Source organism: Cenococcum geophilum, assembly GCF_001692895.1.
Source record: "Cenococcum geophilum 1.58 unplaced genomic scaffold K441scaffold_57, whole genome shotgun sequence".
In the NCBI taxonomy this organism is placed as follows: Eukaryota; Fungi; Ascomycota; class Dothideomycetes; order Gloniales; family Gloniaceae; genus Cenococcum; species Cenococcum geophilum.
This window is the reverse complement of record NW_027137615.1, coordinates 933,684-955,218: the sequence shown is the minus strand read 5'-3', so window position 1 is coordinate 955,218 and position 21,535 is coordinate 933,684. Positions and strand designations below refer to the sequence as shown.

The following is a 21,535-nucleotide window of genomic DNA, read 5'->3' as shown; positions in this document are numbered from 1 at the left end:
ACCCAATTGATCGCCCTATTTTTAGCTGCCCAATCCAGTCAGTCCATGAGGTTATTCGTCTTAATCCGGATTGCATCCGATTAAGGCCGGATATTAGGTGTAGAAGTGAGTATTAGTGGCAGTATTGGAAGTAGCTAATGACGGTATAGGCCTAGGAGGAAATAAGCTTTAGGATGGATCTAAGAGTTAGTTCGTAAGCCCTAAATTGACTTAATTTAATGGTAATACACGCTGTTAGAAGCCACTGTATTAGAGGCGCGGACAGGAGGCCTTCTAGTAGAGCTATTATAGTAAGATGGCCTTATATGGTCATTCACCCTAAAGTCAGTTTAGTGATGGGCTTAGGGGAGGTGCAAAATCGGGCCTAGGACTAGCCAAAAGTTGCCCAATTTACGTCTTATACACGCTACTTAAAAGCCTGAGCATAATAGGATCAATATTACTGCATTAGGTGGTGATTAAGGGGTAGGGGATCAGGTAGTAGTAATTAAGGAGGCACATTGCGGGGTATTATCCCTTAACCCCTAGATTAAGGTTTGAACCGTGCGCAGAAAACAACTTTAACTTACCCGCATCATTAACTCCTTTCTCTTACTAACACTACACCATCGCCACATCTAATTTCACTATTCTAAGGCGTAGAAACTACTTTAATATAGTTATAATGGCTGCCAGAAAATTTGTTACGCGTTTAAAGCACGCGCTATTGTACGCGTGTTATAACAAGAACGCGAACGCGATACGATTAAAATTATAATATAAAAGGTTAACAACCCTTAAAGAAAACTCTCTACCAAGTCGTTTCTATATCGTTAAACTGCCTCTTTTACTTCCTCTATCTGTTAATTATCATAGATTACTTTATTACTTAAGTTCCAACCACCTCCTACTGCTCTATAGGCTCTTCTTATAGCCACGCGTCGTCTTTTAATAGCTCTAGCAGCTCACCAAGCTGCCTTCACAGCAGCCCTCTTAAGAGCACTTACTCTCCTATAGGCTCTACTGTTTAAGAGACCGCTAATTATATTATTGTGGACTCTCCTCCTAATAATTCCAAAGTAGAAGACTCCAATATTTATCAAGGAAGTAATAAGAAGTAATTTATAAAGAACGGCTGTTAAGTAATAACCCGGAAGGACCTTCTATTTAGTTACAAGCCTTCCTTTCTACGCCGCTGGCGCGCCTAAAAGTTATATATATAGGCTTATAGCTATCTAGTTAAGAACTAAGCTGGGTATAATTACTAGGCCTGCAAGCAGTATATATTAAGCTCTAGATACTTTATCTATAATACTAATGATTTAACAGTAAGTAATAGGTGTCTTCTAAAAAGCTTAGTATAACTTTATATTTGCTATAAGTAAAACTTCTTATATTATTAAACACCTCCAGAGGCACCACCGTATTAGTTATAACGGTGCTAATCTTATTACTAAGAATTCTTCTACCTTTCCTACCTCTCCTGCCTTTAGAACCGCGCCCACGATGTCCTATAACCTAGTTACCCTAGTTAATTTAGATAAGGTGCAGAAGCTATTTACTAAGTTTATTATTATAGAAGGAATCACTAGGCGCTAAAGTATAAGCCCTTAGCTGCAGCGCCTTATTAAGCTCTTAAATCCTACCGTAGATAGTATCTACCCTAACTCTTATGGTACTAGCCGTAAGTGGATTAAGGCATAATATATTAAAGCCTGTAAAGCCGTTATTAAGCTTATACAGAATGTAATTGGTAGGATATATATAAGCTTTAACGCTTGGAGTTTATGCAGTAACCTCTATATTTTATTAGTGGTGGCCTACTTTACTAACCAGCTTAGCCATCTATGGGCTCTTTTAATTAGCTTACCTGAAATCTATAGCTCTAAGACTAGTAAAAATATAGCAGCTCTTCTCTCTGGCGTATTTAAACGCTATAATATTACCTATAAGCTTGGCTTCCTTATTGCCGATAATACGACTATAAATAATAGAGTTATCGATCTTCTATCTACCCGGTGTAGATAGGACGCTAAATAACGCCACATTAGGTGTTCTGGCTATATCCTTAACCTTATAGTAAAGGTAATTATATTTAGCGACGGTATAAGCCTTTTTAAGAGGAGGCTTATAAGTATAAGTAAGGAAGATTAGTACACCAAGTGGAGGAAGAAGAGCTTAATTAGTAAGGTATATAATATCGTTTAGTAGCTGCAAGGCTCGCCTAAACGTATATAGGCCTTTAAAGAGCTCTAGAAGTTCTGCCCCTCTCTTAAGTTAAAGCCAGATGAGTTATTTAAGGCGTATTCACTACTAAGCGATAGGGGAGTTAGGTGGAACTTAACGTTCTTATAGGTAGATACTGGTAAGTAAAACTTTTATATTGTAACTCTAGAAAAAATCATTAGTAATATTAGCCTCCCGCCCGCCTTAATAATCTTCCTAATTCTTATTTTTTTTATTCTCCTGTTTTAGAGCATTAAAAGAGGCCTTATATTATGCAGCTCCGCTATTTAGAACCTTCTTATATAGTGGTGTTGATACTTAGATAAAAACTAGCGATTTAGCTTTTATATTGCGGATTTCCTTACAATACTCTCCTTATTAAATCGTCTATTTTCTTTCCTTAATAAATGCGCAGCCATCTTAAAAATATTACTAAGCACCGCATCTTATATGGTTTTGGTGTAAACTATAGCTAAATTATATATATGCAAGTACCGTATATCTATTTATTAAATGGCTTTTAATTTTTTCCTACAGTACTGCTACTTCGCAATACAATTAACATCACCTATTCACGCCACGCAGCTCTATCGCGAGACCGCCTTACAGGCGACGACTGGGCTGAATTAGAACAGTTTCATTTACTGCTTTTACCTCTATAGGAAATAACAAAGCGAATTAAGGGTAACGCCAGCGATGGCTCTTATGGAGCTTTATGGGAGGTGCTCCCTATAATGGATTATATTTTGGAGCACCTGAAATCTACTGCGAAGGAGCTCCAATATAAGCCAGATAGCTATTTTAAAACTAATACGAATTTTACTAGTCTATTAAAGCTCAATTGCTAACCCCTCTATATAAAATAGCTGTGGATTTTGGCCACCTTAAGATGCGAAGCTACTACTTACGCACCGATCTTACACCTGCTTATTAAGCAGCTGTTATCCTATATCCTACCCTTAAGTTTAAATACTTTAAGGAGAAGTAGGTAGAGAATAAGGCCTGGATTAAGGACTGTAAAACTACAGTAAAGGCCTACTAGGTTAACTATATGCAGCAACGTCAAATTGCAGTTGTAGCTAAGGAGCAAGCTACTGTATCTAAATTAACACCTTAACCGACTACACCTGAAGATCCTAAAGAAGAGAAGCTTTCACTATTTGGGCGCTTTTTATAGCTCGCAGGTGTTAAAGAGCGAAAGCTTAAAGATGAGTTAGAGAGATATTGCGCCTTAAAGCCTAATGTAGAAGTTCGCAACCCCATTAAGTGGTAACTTAATTATCGCAAGGAGTATCTGTCTGTACGAGTAGAGGTTACGTGGTTATGTCTCTAATTAGTCATCCTTACGGTGACTCATCAGCCCCCTATTTAGGCACCGCGATCCTTATAATCCTCTGCGAAAGAACACAAATGAATTAAAGAACCAGTTACCTTATATTACAATTATAGTACCCCCCTAGGTAATACTAACACTAATTAGTGATATTACAGATTAGCTAGGTGTTATTACGAAGAGAGATAATACGCGATCGCTTCTACTAAGGCCTGTTAATCGTGTCGCGTTTGCTAAGGAGAACCCTTCTGGTATAGGCTCTGGGAACTTAAAGAACCGACTCCTACTAAGGCTTTGTTTGGTTCGCGTCTACCACGTAAAACAACTACTTAAGAGACAATACGCGATCGCTCCTACTAAGGCCCGTTAATTACGTCGCGTTTACTAAGAAGAACCAACTCCTACTAAGGCTTTATTTGGTTCGCGTCCACTATATAAAATTAACACCTAGTACGACCTCTTTACTAAGCGCTAGTATACCTAGCAGCGTTAGTAGTACCCCTACCTATACTACGACCTACACTATAATCTACGCTAGTTAATTATGTCTAATATAGGAACCTAACGTCTAAACTGGGGTAATAGAATTACCTTAACTAATAAAACCACCGTAGAAGATATTACTAGCTATATTAAGTTTAAAATTAATAAGTATACTAAGTATAACTTTAAGGATAAAAGCCTATAGGAATTATACTAAGAGGACTTTAATAATTTTAAGGTATAGATATTTAAAGACGCTAACAGGCTTATACTTAAGGGACTTAAATAACTACTCTAACGCAATAGGGTATGGGTCTTTAATAAGAAAAGCAAGTTAGTACTATAAGTACTATATAACGTCGCTTACGAGGATAACTATATAGAATAGTTAAATATAGAAATTTAACTATACATTAATAATAAAGGATCCTTTAATTTATATATTATTAACCGTCGTCTTAAATTACGTTTATTAACCCCCTTAACGTCATCTGCCCTAACCCCAGCTGTTTTAAATAACCTCCCTATAGCCAAGCCTCCCTCGCCTACGGACGTTATGGCTCCCCCTATAAACATTACGGCTCCCTCTACAGACGTTATAACTCCCTTACTTATAAACGTTACGGCTCCCTCTATAAACGTTATAACTCCCCCTATAAACGTTACAGCTTCTATAAAAGTTATAACCGCCGTTAACTATAGTAGAGACTTAGTAACCCTAGTAAAGATATATATAGAGGAAAGCAAATATAATAAAGAGGATGATAACTTTAACCACAAGCTTATAATCTTTAACGACCTTTATAACAGAGTTGGTATACTATAAGAGGTAAATATTACGGACGCTTTAAGCATAATGTTACGACTACTTAGAGAGGAGTTGGAAGAAGCTAGTTGGTTAATATAAGCACGGTCCAGGATAGAACCCGTGGAACTATGTAACGAGGAATAGTAAGCAGAGTTACGTAATGTGATCTGTATAATCTGTATGATCTATAAGATCTATTGTAGAGCAAATAGAGTAGACAGAGCAGATAGAGTAACAACTTTCTTAGGAGTACGGTTGTGTATTTAAGGACCCTTAGTCCCTACCTAGATAGTTCCTTCCTTGTAGTAATTCTTAGAATATAATTAGAGTTAATCTATTAGGCAACTACTCCACTAGTTATTATTATGTTAACCGACTTTTATACTTGTATTTCCTATACACCTAGCCTATTAATGAGCCCATCGTAGTTCTTACTACAAGGTTCCGTTATATAATTACTACCCAGTTATAGTATTAATATAAGAAGTCGAACAATATGCTACTAAAAGCAGCCACTATAACGCTATTAACGGCAGCAACTACTTTAAGGACAGGAGGTGATACTAGTATAGCAGATACTAACTTATAGCAACCTATGACGGTCGGACAGCTATAGGAAATAGTTAACTAGTTAATAGCTAATAATATAGTGTTGGAAGAAAGACTTAATAGGATAAGAGCAGTAAAGATTAAGCTACTATTAATTAAGAGATTTATAGGAGAGAGGTTAAAGCTTAAAGGATTCCTTATGCAGATGCACTTTAAGGTCTTATAGGAGGGAGTAAAGTTACCTATACCCGTAGATCGGATAGCCTATATAGGACTATTCTTATTAGGAAAAGCACTTAAGTGGTTTAAACCCTATCTTACGGAGATATAGGTAAATGGAATAACGACCACTAACCAAGACGTGCGATTTATGTTCTTAAGTTGGGAAGGATTTGCAGAATAACTTACGCAGATATTTAGAGACCTAGAAGAAATAACTATAGCGGAAAGAAAACTCTAGAACCTTATATAACGAACTTTAGCAATTAAGTATATAACATAGTTCTAGATACTAGCAATATAAGTAGAGTGGAATAATAAGGCGCTTATGGCACAGTATAAATAGGGACTTAAGGCTAAAGTCTAGGACGTAATTATNCTAATNGAAGATNNGGANACCCTAAGGGAACTAATAGATTAGGCGATTAAGATTAATAATTGGATCTACTAAAGGAAATAGGCTAAGAAAGGCTAGGATAGAGTTCTATAGTTATATAAGGCGCAGAGTACGCAATGATAAAAGCTAAGTTAGAAACTATGGTATGGCGCAGAGCTAATAGACCTAAGTGGTACTAAAGAAGCCTATAAGAGATAGAGTAAACTATAGAAACCTAGAGGATAAGGATTAAGTAATTAAAGGTCTAAGGAGTAAAGGCCGAATTAGGGATTTTAACAGCAGAAGATATTTAGGCGGACTTTATAATAAGAGAAATGGTTTAAAGAAGGAGCTTATATAAATTGTGGAAAATAGGGTTATTACGTTAGAGACTGTAAAAGTGGGTAAAGTTACTATATAGTAAAAGGTATAAAACTAGTAGACGATATATACGTATAGAGGGATGATAATATACTGCGAGGAATAAAAGAATGTTTAATTAAAAGTTTTACGTTTTGTTACAACAACGTATACTGAATTTATAAGGATACTAAGTATAGCGTAAGCTATTAGCTATAGGAGCTAATACCTATAGGATGTAGAGGAACTAACGAACTAGTTCGTAGATCGGATATTAAGGACAATGAATTCGACCTAGGCGAAATATTTTGTGACGATAAGGTAATAAGGGCCGCTTACTAAAAGCAAGCAGACCTTAGAGATGTTATACTAAAGGTAGAGGATAATTCTACTATAGAATAGGGAATATTAGTAGGGATCGAAACCCTACTAGATATAATGTCTATCGCTTTATAAGACGTAAAAGAAGTAGGATAGTGAACCACTTCGGCACTTAATAAAGGTAAAAGGCTAAAGGCTTAAGATTCTTAAGATGAGATAAAAGACGACTAAGATTCTTAAGACGAGATAAGGTAAGCTTAAGGACCTATAATGGATAGAAACTGATAGAGTAGAGCAGTAGCTTAGTTTAAAGATATATAAATAAGCTTAGGATAAGAATTCCTAACGGTATAAGATTTTTAAGACGAGATAAGTGAGATCTAGGACTCTTAAGATGAGATAAAGACACTAGTTAAGCCTAATTAGACTAAGGTAGGGGCTAAACTTAAGTTAGAAGCAAGCTCGGGATTAAAGAACCTAAAGGGTCAAGGATTTAGGGTACGAATTAAGACACCCATAGGTAAGAGGCTAGGAGCTTCTTTACAGATTAGAGAATCTGCGGTATAAATAGTAACTAGACTAGGAGACAAATATATAGACTTAAAGGATTTACTAGTTAAATAAAGTATTCGGACTAAAGATTAAAAAATTAATACTAGGATTAAGAAGTAAGATGACTTTAAGGATTAGAGCGTAAGGCGCAAACCAAAAGAAACTATAGAAGAATTTAGGTAAAGAATTATCGCGTAGTAAGAATAGAAACTAGACAAAAGATTTAGTATATTAGGACGTATAAAGGATAAAGTACTAGTATAAAGAATTACTAATAGGCCGAAAGTAGGCATACTAAGGGCTAAGTGGCTTACTAAACTGGAATAAGAAGAGGATTTAGGGATTCCTATTAGGTTTAAAGAATGATATACTAAAGGCTATTACAATATAGTAATAAAGAGATATTTCCTTACAGACAGACTATATATACTCCAGTAGCTGTACTAAAAGTGGTATAGGCAAAGGCATAATAATAAGTGGGAAGATTTCTATATGTAGTTAGATAAAAAAGTTATCTAGGACTACCTAATTATAGAGAAGGCTATAACGCATATTAAAGGAGCCTTAATTATAACGTTAAAGGATCTAGAGAAATATTTAGAGGACTAGAGAAGCGAAAGACGTATCTTAGTACCTATAAATAAAGTCGCAATATTTAGATTAGCACGATAAAGGTTTAAACTTAGGGACGAAAACGAGCTAAGAGTTAACCCAAAGCACCCAGCACACTATACGTTATTATGGATTATGTGCGTAGACAATATATACGAAATGTATAAGAATCTAAAAGAAAAGAATCGGAAATACCCTATAAGGATATACTAAATAACGGATAAGTAATAGTATAGGAATGCCAAATATATATATAGATGGCATCCAATAGAGACCTAAGAGGAAGGAAGTTTAATACTTTAACTAAAAAGATTCCTTACGGAAGAATACTTAGACGGATAATAGTAGTGGGAATGCCTAGAAAACACGTGTTTATAGTATATTAAAGATAAAAAGCGAACTAGGCATTGGCTAAAAAGCAAGTTAAATGCACTAGGATTAAGTAGCTAATAGTTAGGAAAAGTAGAGGCCCATAGGACTAGAGGGAGCCAGTAGTAGAGCCTTAGACCCTTAAAGGAATTTAAAGACAATACTTAAATTTATAGATTAATTAGCAAGATTAGCAGTTTAAAGCGCTAATAGATAGTGGAGTAACGCGAAACTATATCTTACTAGCAGTAGTTAAGAGAATGGGACTACCTTATAGATAAAAGGAGCAACCTTACCTATTAGTTACAATTTTAGGAGATCTAATAACCTATAGAGGAGGGATTATTAATCTTAAAACAGGACCTATTTAGATAACTATTAAAGGAAGATAAATTAAGATGTCTTTTAATATCCTACTATTAGGACGGGATAAGGCAGTATTAAGTATACCTTGGTTATAGGAATATAATCTAAGAATTAATTAGATTACAGGTCAGGTCGATATTAGAGATACTTAACGCTATAAGATGTAATAATAAGCCAAGTTAGTATAGTACTAAGTAGGAGCAACCTATGAAGAAATAGAAAAAGGACTAAGCTATATACTAAAGAGATACCACAAGTATGGTAAGAAATTATAGTTACCGAAAAGTAAAAAGCTGTTAGAATATGCAGCATAGGACTATAAAATAGAATTAGAACTAGGAATAAGTCTAAGGTTCTTTCTAATCTATAAGCTTACTAAAAAAGAAGGTAGAGCGTTAAAAGAGTTTATCTAGGAAAATCTATAAAAGGGATATATTAGACCATCGCAGTTATTAGCGGGTTATCCAGTACTATTCGTACTAAAAAAAAATGGTAAACTAAGGCTATATATTAACTACAGACAGTTAAACAGTATTACTAGAAAGGATAGGTATCCTTTACCCTTAATTAGCGAAATCTAAGACAGAATAGGTAATACGCAAATCTTTATAAAGATAGATCTAAGATAGGCGTACTATTAAATCAGGATTAAGGAAGGCGACAAATAAAAGGCAGCCTTTAGGTTAAAGGAAGGACTATATAAACCATTAGTTATGCAATTCGGGCTTATAAACGCACTAGCAACGTTCTAAAAGCGTATTAATAATATATTAGGAGAATACTTAGATGAATTTGTTATAGTATACCTTAATAATATTATTATCTACTTAATAACTAAGGAAGAATATGGGGAACACGTTAAATAGGTTTTAAAAAGACTATAAGAGGAATAGATGCTAGTAGCAATTAAGAAATATAAGTTCTTTACTAGGAAGACTAATTTTGTTAGATTTATTATTAAACTAGGCTAACTTAGTATAGATCTAAAGAAGATTAAGGCTATAGTAAATTGGTAGGAACTAGAGAACGTTATATAGTTAAGATCGTTCCTAGGATTTTGCAATTATTATAGAAGGTTTATAGCATAGTGGTTAAAGGACATTAAACCATTTATATAATTAATAAAGAAAGAAGAACTATAGGTATAAAGGGAAGAGCAAAGAGAACTCTTTAAGAAAGTTAAAGAGTTATTTACCTAGGAGCCAGTTCTTAAGATCTATTAACCAAAACTAGAGACGGTTATAAAAATAGATGTATTAGACTATATACTAGGGGCGTGCTTTATATAAAGGCATTAAGATAGATGGCACCCAGTGGCATATTATAGTTAGAAAATAACACCACTAGAGTTAAACTATAACATCTACAATAAGGAGTTATTAGGTATAGTTATAGTATTAAAGAAATAAAGAGCATTCTTATAAGGTATAGAGAAACCATTTGTGGTTAAAATGGATTATAAGAACCTAATAGGATTCCTAATAATAAAGGAACTTAACTAAAGATAGGTTAGATGGGCAGAGATACTTATGGAATACTATTTTAAGATTTAGTATACTAAAGGCATAGATAATACGCGGGCAGATACTTTAAGCCGCAAAGCTAAACTATAAAATAAGGAAAAGCTATTAGGGGCTTTATTGCGAAAAGATATAGACGGATTAATTAGGTATAATTACCCGAAAATTGTAGTAACTTAAGAAGATAATAAACCAGAGAAGGTCTATAAGATACTAAAAAGCTTTTAGGTGTAAAGAATTCTAGAAGTATAGCTAAAAGATCTATAAACGGATATATACAAAAATTGAGAAGTAAGGTATATCCTAAGAAGTATAGCAGAGTAGTTTATAGAGGACTTTTATAAGGGATTAACTTAAGGACACAATAGAGCTACGGGCTTAGTATTAAGACTTTAGGAGGAGTATATTATTAACGGAATNTAGAGGATAGCNAGAAGNGTTANNAANGANTATTTAGATTNNTAAAGGAATAAACTAATAANGCATAAGCCGTATAGAGGGCTATAACCTATTAAAACACCAGAGAGACTATAGGAGGTCATATTATAGAACTTTATTATTAAGTTGCCAAAATTAAAAAATCCTATTACTGGACAAGATTATAATGTGATCTTAGTAATAGTAGATAAGCTTATAAAGTGGGGATACTTTATAGCATGTATAGAAGAAATCTTAGTAAAAGATATCGCTAGAATCTACGTTAAAGAAGTGTTTGTAAGACATAGAGTACTAAGTAAAATTATATCGGATAGAGATCTAAGATTCGTAGTAGTATTTTAGGAAGTGTTTTTAGCGGAGTAAAGAGTTTAAGCAGTAACTTCTACTGTATATTATCCACAGATAGACGGTTAAATGGAAAGATTAAATTAGACACTAGAGTAGTATCTAAGGCATTATGTCAATTATGCACAAAATAATTAGGTATCGCTATTACTAGTTATACAGTTTACATACAATACAACACCTTAAGAAGGAATAGGCACATTACTATTTAAGGCAAATTATAGATATAAGCTGAGAATATTGTTGTCACTATAATAAGTAAAGAAAATAAGTAGTACAGCTAAAGAAAGAATAAAGATATTAATAAATCTTTATGTAGACCTTATGGAATTAGTAAAGAAAGTACAAAAGAGAATGAAAAAGTACTATAATGCTAAGAGATCTAAGGGACTAGATCTTAAGGAGGGAGATAAAGTGTAGCTACTATATAAAAATTTTAAGAGTTAATGACTAAGTAAGAAATTGGACTATGTTAGACTAGGACCTTTTAAAATTATGTAGAGGATTTCACCGGTTATATTTAAGTTAAACCTACCAGCTAAAATGAAGATCTACCCTATATAGTATATTATAATGCTAGAGCTAGTATATAGGAATGTTAAGCCACCGGTCTATAAAGCAGACACGTATAGAGGATAGGAAGAAGACGAATGGCAAGTTTTAAAGATTATTAGCCATAAGGACGTTAATAATAAAATATAGTACGAAGTTAAGTAAATAGGCTACACTGAGACTACCTAGGAGCCACTAGAGAATTTAAAGAACGCTATAGGAAAGGTACGGGAGTATTAGAAGAGATTAGGTCAGGCAGTATTAATAAAGAAGGATCGCCAAAGAATGAGTTACCTAAGGGGAACCTAAAAAGAACAGTTGCTAAACTACTCGGATCTGTTTCCTTCTCTATTAGAGGAGAATCCGTTCTTTTATTACCCAGTTCCTAAAGACCTTATTCTATAAGTTTCCACTCCTTAAAGCAAACCTTCTTACGAACGCGTTAAAGACGCTAAACTTTTGTAAAGGTAGACTACTAAGCCTTAAGGGCACGAGTAGACTCTTTAGATCGATGATGGGCTTCCGCCAGCGCTGCGGCAAGATTACCCTTAAGTTTTTCTGCCTTAAACTAAATATAAGACCCTAAGATAAATTAATTAGGGAACCAAATAACTATTAAGAGTAATAGGTCGCGCATATTTAATATTAGAGATAGAGCGAACATTATAGAATAACTAAATGTTCGCTTTAGTGCACTCTAAATAAAAGGAAGGTTGCTGGGATAAAGGACTCGCCAACGTAACGCAAACTAGCCTTTTTTTTGTACAACGAGAACATGGAGATGGTATTATCTCACTAAGAGATAATATTATAGTAACGGTATAAGACCGATAGGCTATAGAGGAAGAAGAAGGTGCTTTAGGCATTATAAGTAATAATATTAACCAAATTAATTAGACGGATATTACACCTCTAGTAAATAACCTAGAGATGCTAGGAATCTTTAAGGACGAAGATAGAAAGGAGGGAGATAGTATTACGGACGCTTTAAGCATAATATTACGACTACTTAAAGAGGAGTTGGAAGAAGCTAGTTAGTTAATATAAGTACGGTTTAGAATAAAACCCGTAGAACTATATAACGAGGAATAGTAAGTAGAGTTATATAATATAATCTATATAATCTATATAATCTATAAAATCTATCGCAAAGTAAACAGAGTAGATAGAGCAGATAGAGCAACAACTTTCTTAGGAGTACGGTTGTGTATTTAAGGACCCTTAGTCCCTACCTAGATAGTTCCTTCCTCGTAGTAATTCTTAGAATACAATTAGAGTTAATCTGTTGGGCAACCACTCCACTAGTTATTATTACGTTGACCGACTTTTATACTTGTATTTCCTACACACCTAGCCCATTGACAAGCCCATCGTAGTTCTTGCTACAAGGTTCTGTTACAGTAAAGATTAAAGGCTTTCCGATAATGCTATATAGTATTACTCTTAACTTCTACTATAAGAATAAGGTAATCTATACCACCTTTAATAGCATCTATAATGCTATATATAACTATTTTAAAGGACCGGAATATAAGTATAGAATTTTAATAAAGTAGAATGCTATTACTCTTAAGACAGTAATAATAAAAAATAAAAGTAAGTCTATAGGGGACTGTCTATAGCTACTGCTTAACGACCTCTATTATCTACAGTATAGTCTTAACGCTAACCTCTATAATAATGATTTCTTATATAACAAGCTTATTGTCACTTATTAAGATATTGCTGCTTACTAGGTAGCTTGCTTAAACCTACTTACCACACTTACTGGCCTTATAAACAGCCTATAATCGTTAATTGTTACTTATAAGAAGATTAATAGTACTATAGAATAACCCGCTAATGCGTACTTATAGCCTATAAACGTATTCTTTACTAACCGTTGCTACTACCGACCGACGTCTCGACTAAGTTTATTAAATAATTATTATAGTAATAACGTTAGGACGTGCTTCGTGTGTAAGAAAGGAGACTATTAGTTAACTAGGTACACTAAAAAAGAATATAATAAAGTAAGAGAAGGATTTAAGAGACGCGTCCACCAGTACCTTGCGGATAATAATATTAACAATAACTTTAACAAGGATATAGTTCCGACTACTACTAGCGGTAATTTCTTCTACGACGACTATAGTATTAAGCACTTTATAACTTTAAATGGACTAATATTAATTAAAACCGCTAAGAATATAGTTACGTCTATAAATAACGATACCTTTACCTATAGCCTTACCGGTAGCATAGAGCCTAGTATAAAGCCTAGTATAGTAAGGCGCGATAATATTAGTAATAAGAGTAGCAACAATAAGGGCAAGAGCGCTACTTACCTTTGTAACGACAAGGACCCTCCCAACCTTACTATTAATATTAACTTCCTTAACTGTTATTTTAATAACGATGGATAGGACTATAAATGCTCGGTTAATACTCCGGTAACACCTTATACGCGCCTACCTATTTTTACCGTAATATCCGCAATATCCGTAGCGATATCCGCAATATCCGTAACGATATCCGCAACATTTGCAATATTTATAATACCTAAAACATCCGCGATTACTACCCTAAGCACCTATCGACCTATATACTACTCCTTTATACTTTCTTACCTTCTTTCCTTTTTATAAATGTTGCCAGTGTCTGTATAAGTAGAGGTTACGTGGTTATGTCTCTAATTAGTCATCCTTACGGTGACTCATCAGCCCCCTATTTAGGCACCGCGATCCTTATGATCCTCTGCGAAAGAACACGAATGAATTAAAGAACCAGTTACCTCATATTGCAATTGCAGTACCCCCCCGGGTGATACCAACAGTATCCTAACCTTTATATACTGGCTCTAGAGCTTTATTCTTGCCCTAGAATAAGCTCCAAATGCGAATAAATCTTTAGCGACACTAGTAGGATGGTAATACCCGATCGTAATCACTTTTCGGCTGCATCGTTAGAAGAGGAAGAGTGCCTAAAAAAGTGGTTAAGAATGGGTGTTCCTGGTGCTTAATTAGGTGTCAGATTTGCTACATTTCATTGCTTATTCTACTTAGTAATATGGTAATATTTGGCTTCTTATTTTCTGCTATCATTGGTTTTAAAATTAAGATCTATTGCAACACCATGCCAAGGATCACGATTAAGATTTAGGCTCTAGATCTGTGAGCGATCGATATTCTGACGCCAAGCCTCAACTTAAGCCTCACCACCATGCCAAGGATCGCGAGTTCCATTCAAATCGCCCGATTGCAGGCGTTTGCAATCGGGCCTTATTAATCTGGCCAATCCGACGGCTCCAATTAAGAGGCCAATCCGTCCGTCTAATCCTTAACGATCCAGACGCCGGGCAACTAACCACGCTGACCATAGCACAGAGCACCCAGGCATACGACGCCCATCAGCAGCAGTTCACTACTGAGTTGTCACTCTGTACCAACCAGATACAGGATCAGCTTAATGCTCTCTTCCAGTTGGTCACTAATATGGACGCCAGGATGGATGCCCAGTAAGTCTTTACGAGCTCCTGCTTTATTAAGAAATTTTTACTAAAATTCACTCTTATATAAGATTTTGGAATATGGGAGCCCGAATGTGGAACTCAGAAGTGCACCATGCCACCGGAGCGTTAGTCATTTTGCAGAGCGTCGAACGAGGCCCTAACCCTCGAGTTCCGATCGGCCGGCCTATCCCAGACTTTCCCGGCACCCCTAATCAGATATCACAGATGAGCGGTACTTTTCCCCTTCTAGTGCTTTATTTTTTCTATGCTCACTAAATTAATAATAATTCTACGTAGCACCCCAATGCCGCAATCTCCTCACATCCCTCGGCATACCTGCTCCTCAGGGTAATCAAGCTGGAGCAAGAAGACAGCTCCGAACAGCTGTGCGAGAGGCGGTCGGACTCGTAGCTCTCTAAGGGAACGGAGACACTGATCATTTGAGCCAAAACACTCAAGAATCAGCTTGACCATGTCTAATTGGAACTGAACGCCAGCATGGTTAGTTGCCCGACGTCTGGATCGCTAAGGTTTAGACGGCCAGATTGGCCATCTGAGTCGCTTGCTGATAAGATGTATTAGGTTTTAAATGCGTTGAGAGAGATAGTGAGATATGGCTGGAATGAGTGCTGGCCGTGGCTCTGGGAGTCGGTGTTTTGGGGGAGCTGAGGCTCTTGAATTTACGGCACGTGGAACTTTAAGGAGGGGCTTTCATGGCGATGTTTTTATAGGGAGTATTTTAAGACTAGGGCTTTACTATATGCCCTCTAAATTTGGAGAGCCAAGGATGAGGAAGTGCTATGTTAAGCACATGTAGTACAGAGGATTTCAATCTTGCTTCGTAGGCAAGGCCACTGGCGAGATTCTTGATTTATTAGCTAGGTGTCCCTAGCAGAGTAATTTCCGAATTGTCGTTAACAAGAACATCAGCTCTGTAGTAAGCATCTTCGTGTCATCTGGGGCGAGCACCCTCTCTGCAGTGGGCACGTCCCACCATACCCACGCTTCACATCCTTAGCAACCCTCTATTATATCTACATCGAACACACGACTGTAGTTGACAATGCCTGCACTCTAAGATAAACTTTGGGAGAATTGACCGGCAATCTTCACATCGAAATCTTCCCTCCAGACGTCTCCATGCGCCATCGTGGTCGCACTCGTGTCTCTCCCGAAGTCTTTGTGCAGCCTGTTCAACCTGCCGCGCCCTGGGTATCACTTCAGGTTGCCCTTGGCGAGGAAGAGGCTGCGGATTTCTGTTAACGATCTCCGCCGCACGACTATAAAGACGGGCTTCGTCCCACTGAGGGCACTGGCAGGTTTTCCATTTTAGGCCGCAGACATAGCAGAATTGTGCGTTGCATCGGCAGCTAGACATGTCAGCCATGAATACTGGAAGACATCTCAAGGAACTCACGTAATATGATTGCATCCGACCGCTAACTCCACCATTGTTCGGCACCGATAGCATCGCTGCCATCCAGCTTCTTGCGCCGTTTTCAGTGTGCTTTGCAGCGCAACATCCCGCGGGCAATCTCCATTATGCACTGGTTGTTTGCACAATGGACAAGTCTGCTCCGCGCATAACGAGCAAGTTGCAATATTGTTATGAATAAGGTTAGGAGGAATGAATGATGCGCAGGATGGCCAAGCGCAGTAGGTGCGGTCCAAGGTTCCAAACTCTACGGCTTTTTCTTCAATCCGCTGGACCAGTTCCGGATCGAGAAAGCAATCGACAAGAGAAATCGGAATCTGACGATTGCAACACCTAGGCGGGAAAAGGGACTCATCAGTTGTTGAGTTATCAAAAAGCCTTACCATGCACCCCCGGCAGTAATGGTGGGCACAAGGTGCCTGGATGTCGTCGTAAATCACAATCCTCTCTGTGCAAGCTAGGCATTCATATTGTGTCTTCAGACTTCTTGATTTATCTCTTTGGACAACGTGAGAGGATCCTTCTCCAGCATCTGATTCCGTATCGAAGCTTTCGTTATCATTTCTGCCCACGCTTAAGACTGACAGTCTAGCTAAGAGATTTTCGCTTAGGTATTGTTGATCGTGTGTGGGCGGGCAAGGTTCTTCAGACAGTCCAGCAAGGCGGCGTGCGAGCTGCCTGTCGCGGAAGGAGCGGTTCTCTTCTCGGTAGAGACTAGACACAACCGGACCGTCATCTTGCACGGCTTGGGCGATACTTCTGCTCATTCGACGATCGGATAGAAACGCAAGCTTGGCTTTGCATTCTTCAATCTGAATTTGACAAGCAACCGAGATGTCGTTGTAACTGGAGCTCAAGGATAATTGTTTCGGTGGCTTCGTCCATCGGGTCTAGGTTTTCTTCACGCTTCTTCTAGTCAATGTGAATTGAATATAAAGATGAGACAAGCTCCTAGGACACTTTAGGCGTGTAAGTTGCAGGAAGCGAAACCACAATTGCGGGGCGATCACCGATGCACATGCAGTCGCTTGCAGCTCGCTAATCTCATCGCAAGGCTACAAGGCTATACCATAACTGAAATATTCATATAGCATCATGTCGAACGAACTCGTGTGTAGATTGATCTACGAAGAACGAATATATATACACGATCAAGACACCCCTGATCTAGCCTTAATCTGGTAGACGACAATCAGTGGTCGGCGCTCAGTCAACACATCTTTATATAATTCAATCTCGTAACAAATAAGGTAGTGACATTCCTTCTTGGCAAGCATTCTTAATCGACCTCGACCCTGCAGTCAAGGTTTAACAAGCTATTTTATATTGGAGTGCATATGTTGAAGTGAAGATGGCCTTGAGGCCCAGCCTATGGTTGCCATTTCTTATGTCATCATAGGGATCTCGATCCCCGCCCAGATCGCTGCACTCTGCAACCGTGATCTTCCACCTTTCTTAGCCTCGAAGCTAAAAACCACATTACTCGAACTCATTCATAATGAAGCACCCGCGGAAGCAAATTAGCATCACTGAACCGCGTGTTTCCGCTCTAGCAGGTTGTCTGCGGGGCAAGGACCAGCGTGCAGTCTTGGCAGAGCAGGAACAGACCACCGATGGTAGAAAGGGTGAGTCGGTGGCTAGATATAGCCAAAAAAGGGGCAATAATACTAGATCTAGCGAGACCCGGGGTATGGGCAATCGTTACATGTTAGAGAGTAAGCATGCTAAAATGACTATAGCTTCTCACGATGAAATAGCGGCGCGCAATCAGCCTAATAGCCGGAGACGCAAAAGGAAACATAGTCGGAGGAAAGACCTGAGAGTAGGGGAGGATAAATTCTTGCCTAAAGAAGCTCACCTGAAGGCCTTTCAGGCTGCTGGGCTTCCTATGAGAAGATTTTGGACAATGTCACAGCGGAATCGAGCAAGGCTTATTGGGCAGTCAGAACCTGAGCCCGGAACTACACGGATTCGCTAGTTAAAAATGATCACTACTGTTTATCAATAATAGTAAGATTCGGAGAAAAATGACCTGAAGTCTTCCGCTACCTAGGATGCACAAACAGTAGCGACATCTCCCTGGTTGGAGCTGCTGCTACTTCGACCAGCGTCACCCGCAGCGCTCCATCTACTATCCTTCCTCCACGTCATCTCGTCATCTACAATGCATTATCACGATGGACTGTGGACTGGTTAGAAAGCCGCGATCAATGTCTCCGTTCCCTTAGAGAGCTGAGAGTCCGACCGCCCCTCGCACAGCTGTTCGGAGCTGTCTTGGTCTAGCTTGAGGAAGAAGAGGTATATCGAGGGATGTGAGGACACTGCAACATTGGAGCACTACGTAGAATGATTATTAATTTAGCGAGCATAGAAAAAAAAATGAAGCACTAGAAGGGGAAAGTACCGTTCATCTGCGATATCTGATTAGGGTTGCCAGGAAAGTTTGGAATAGCCTGGTTGACTGGAACTTGAGGGCTAGGGCCCCGTTCGATGCTGCGCATAACGACCAATGCTTCGGTGGCATTGTGTACTTTTGAGTTCTGTATTTTGGCGTTTAAATTCCAAAATCTTATAAGAGTGAATTTAGTAAAGATCTCTTGATAAAGCAAGAGCTCGTAAAGACTTACTGGGCGTCCGTCATGGCCTTCATATCATGAATCGACTGGGTAAGAGCATTAAGCTGATGCTGCATCTGTGCCTCCATCGGATGTTATGCAGCTCTGCTTTATTGAGTTGTTTGATTGGTTGTGACAGGGGAGAGGAAGAGAGGGGGCGATATGGGTTTGATTGGTTGTGAGAGGAGGCGGAATGGAAAAATTGTTTTATGGGTGCGTCGGCCAAATATTGCTCCGAATTACGTGCTTGTGGGTTCTGATTGGACGATCCACCCCGAGCATACAGCTCGGCCAGTGTTGAGTTAATTAAGGTAGATTTATTCTATCTAGTCTCTTTAGCATAGCGGTAGGACTTAGTAAAGTATAACAAGTTCTTAGAGCCTTATATTATCTTATTTAGTTTTCTTTATACTATAGCGGTTTAGTTAGGGTCGCTATAAGAGGCTTTTAGTATAATGTAGACGCTTCAGCGCAACTTAAAACATGATTCTACGAGAGCTCAAACCTCCGTTGTAATAATCGGCCTTGAAATAAGACCTAAAGTGTCCCCAGGCACATAATAGAAAGCTATGGAATTCACCAGTCTAAAAGGGTGGTAGTTGGGGGATTCCCCTTAGGAGGGTGAAATATAATAGAGGCCGACATGGATCTCTTTTGTTTATTGGTTGAGCTGTTATTTGTAGGCAAGCTCTCTATATAATTCCACCATAATAGAAGACCTGGCATGGCGCCTTTTGGGCAGCTAAAACGGTGTATAATTAGAAAATGGTGGTCACCCATTTTGCGCCGTCTTCGCATGCGGCGCATGCCTCAAACACTAAACACTCAAACCCTCTATAACTATAACTGTACTCTAGGAAAGTCCAGCTCGGTAACGGTATCTGCTCATCCCTCCATTCTTATGCCGTAGCATCCCCTACTTATTATTGTGGGTGGCATTTTTCTGGGATAGTTCAATCTCTTAAGCCCTTCCTTTCCCTTTGGAAGCCTAAAGCAAATATTAGTCTAAATTCATCCTAAGGCACTTATATCAACTTACCATATAATCTTTATCTTGAGGGTCATCTGCCCTCTTAGCCCGATCTTTCAGCATGGCTCGGCATCGTTTTGCGGCCAGCTCTCTGATATTCCTTGCGAGTAACTGGCGGTATTCGTCACCTTTAATTGATATAGCACGGTCATCGTCTGATGTGGTATCCATAAAGTCGCTTCGTTTGAAGTTGATATTGCGAGCAGTATGAAGATTCTATAACATACTAATTAGTAAGAGTGATATTCATCAATAATAAATAACTAACAACCCGTTTTCCATATCTTTTGGCCTTCCCGGTTCTAGCATCTCGCTTCCACCGCTCTAAGAACGCAGTAGAAATGTTCCCCACCCATACAAGTTTTTCGTTGTCAGGCTCTTCATTATCGGGTCCTTCGTGGTCAGATTCTTCGTTGTCATGCTCTTCATTATTGGGTTCTTCGTGGTCAGGTCCTTCGTGGTCAACTTCTTCAAGTCCTTTGTAAGTCGCTGGGCCGAAGGGACCTTCTAGATGGATATGTTCGGGCTGCACTTCCAACGGATTGTCAGGAAATACTAGCTCCCGAAACCTTTTCTCATCCATATTGTTGTCGACCGGACAGGAATACTTAGGCTCTTCCTCCAAATTTACTAACACACACATAGAAACTGTCCGCATGCCTTCCAACCACAACTTGACATCTTCAACCAAGTCGTCATACTCTTCCGAGAAACCTATTTCAACAACCAATTTTGTTTCCAATTGGTCACGGTCGTTTATGATCCGTACTGCCAGATCAGCAGTTTTGGTCGATCCATAATATTGACCTTCAAATTGGTCCATCTCTTGGCCTTGCACACAAACACATTGTGCATCAAGTGGTAGATCAGCTTCAGCTCTGACAATGGCTTTCTCGAAGCAAAATTGCATGGACTCATGAATGGCAGAGGGCATGCATTGGATGATGAGAGTCGAGGTGGCTGAGTTGAAGGAGTATCTGGGGTACCTGATCGAATTGTTTAGTAGAATACGAGCAATGGATTTTACAAAAGAAAACTGACCTGTCATCGCTTTCAGAAAGGTTGAGTTCGTCGCTGAACCTCATCCATTCTTTCGTTGACATCTGCGTGGCGAAGTTCTTTTCATAGATAGCCGGTAGGGGGAGTCTTCGGGGACGCCAGCTGTTGAAACCTGTAATGAAGTCATGGGCCTTGTTGTACGAATCCGCAGGAGGTAGGACTGGGCTGTCCTTTTCTCCTTCAACATGTTCCGGGGAGGTGATCTTTTGAGACGTGATCTTCTTTGGCGTGATCTCGTTGGGAGTTGGTTTGGGTCGCATGTTTCTCGTTGGACTAGAGTCGTAGTAATGACGATGACTGTCGTAAGATGGGAGTCGAGAGGGAGAAGTGGAATAAGTTGCACGGTAGCTTGGCCCGATTGACTCTACTGCAGGCCATAGCATCTACGAACAACATCCTCAACCAAAATAGAATCTAATTTTACACAACCATCTACTCCTCACATTCATTTCAGGTTTAACCATGATTCCGAATCGAAAAATATAAGGGAACGTTCGG

General features: G+C 38.4%; 3 protein-coding genes across 3 annotated transcripts; all 3 read right to left on the bottom strand.

Annotated features, from left to right (window-relative positions):
• Positions 1 to 15,696: 15,696 nt before the first annotated feature.
• K441DRAFT_619785 (uncharacterized protein) lies at positions 15,697 to 17,285 on the bottom strand. The gene is made up of 2 exons (XM_067645891.1): positions 16,316 to 17,285; positions 15,697 to 16,268 (listed from the first exon to the last, which is right to left on the bottom strand). The coding sequence occupies exons 1-2, from the start codon at positions 17,098 to 17,100 to the stop codon at positions 15,905 to 15,907; spliced, it is 1,149 nt and encodes a 382-aa protein (XP_067498885.1). The 5' UTR covers positions 17,101 to 17,285; the 3' UTR covers positions 15,697 to 15,904.
• A 1,001-nt stretch (positions 17,286 to 18,286) lies between these two features.
• On the bottom strand, positions 18,287 to 19,117 carry K441DRAFT_667822 (uncharacterized protein). Its single transcript, XM_067649904.1, has 3 exons — positions 18,961 to 19,117; positions 18,738 to 18,901; positions 18,287 to 18,670 (listed from the first exon to the last, which is right to left on the bottom strand). Exons 1-3 carry the CDS (start codon positions 19,035 to 19,037, stop codon positions 18,558 to 18,560), a joined length of 354 nt encoding a protein of 117 aa, XP_067498884.1. The 5' UTR covers positions 19,038 to 19,117; the 3' UTR covers positions 18,287 to 18,557.
• Positions 19,118 to 19,643: 526 nt separating this feature from the next.
• K441DRAFT_667821 (uncharacterized protein) lies at positions 19,644 to 21,346 on the bottom strand. Its single transcript, XM_067649903.1, has 4 exons — positions 21,020 to 21,346; positions 20,340 to 20,964; positions 19,988 to 20,194; positions 19,644 to 19,936 (listed from the first exon to the last, which is right to left on the bottom strand). The coding sequence occupies exons 1-4, from the start codon at positions 21,295 to 21,297 to the stop codon at positions 19,910 to 19,912; spliced, it is 1,137 nt and encodes a 378-aa protein (XP_067498883.1). The 5' UTR covers positions 21,298 to 21,346; the 3' UTR covers positions 19,644 to 19,909.
• Between the last annotated feature and the right edge of the window lie 189 nt (positions 21,347 to 21,535).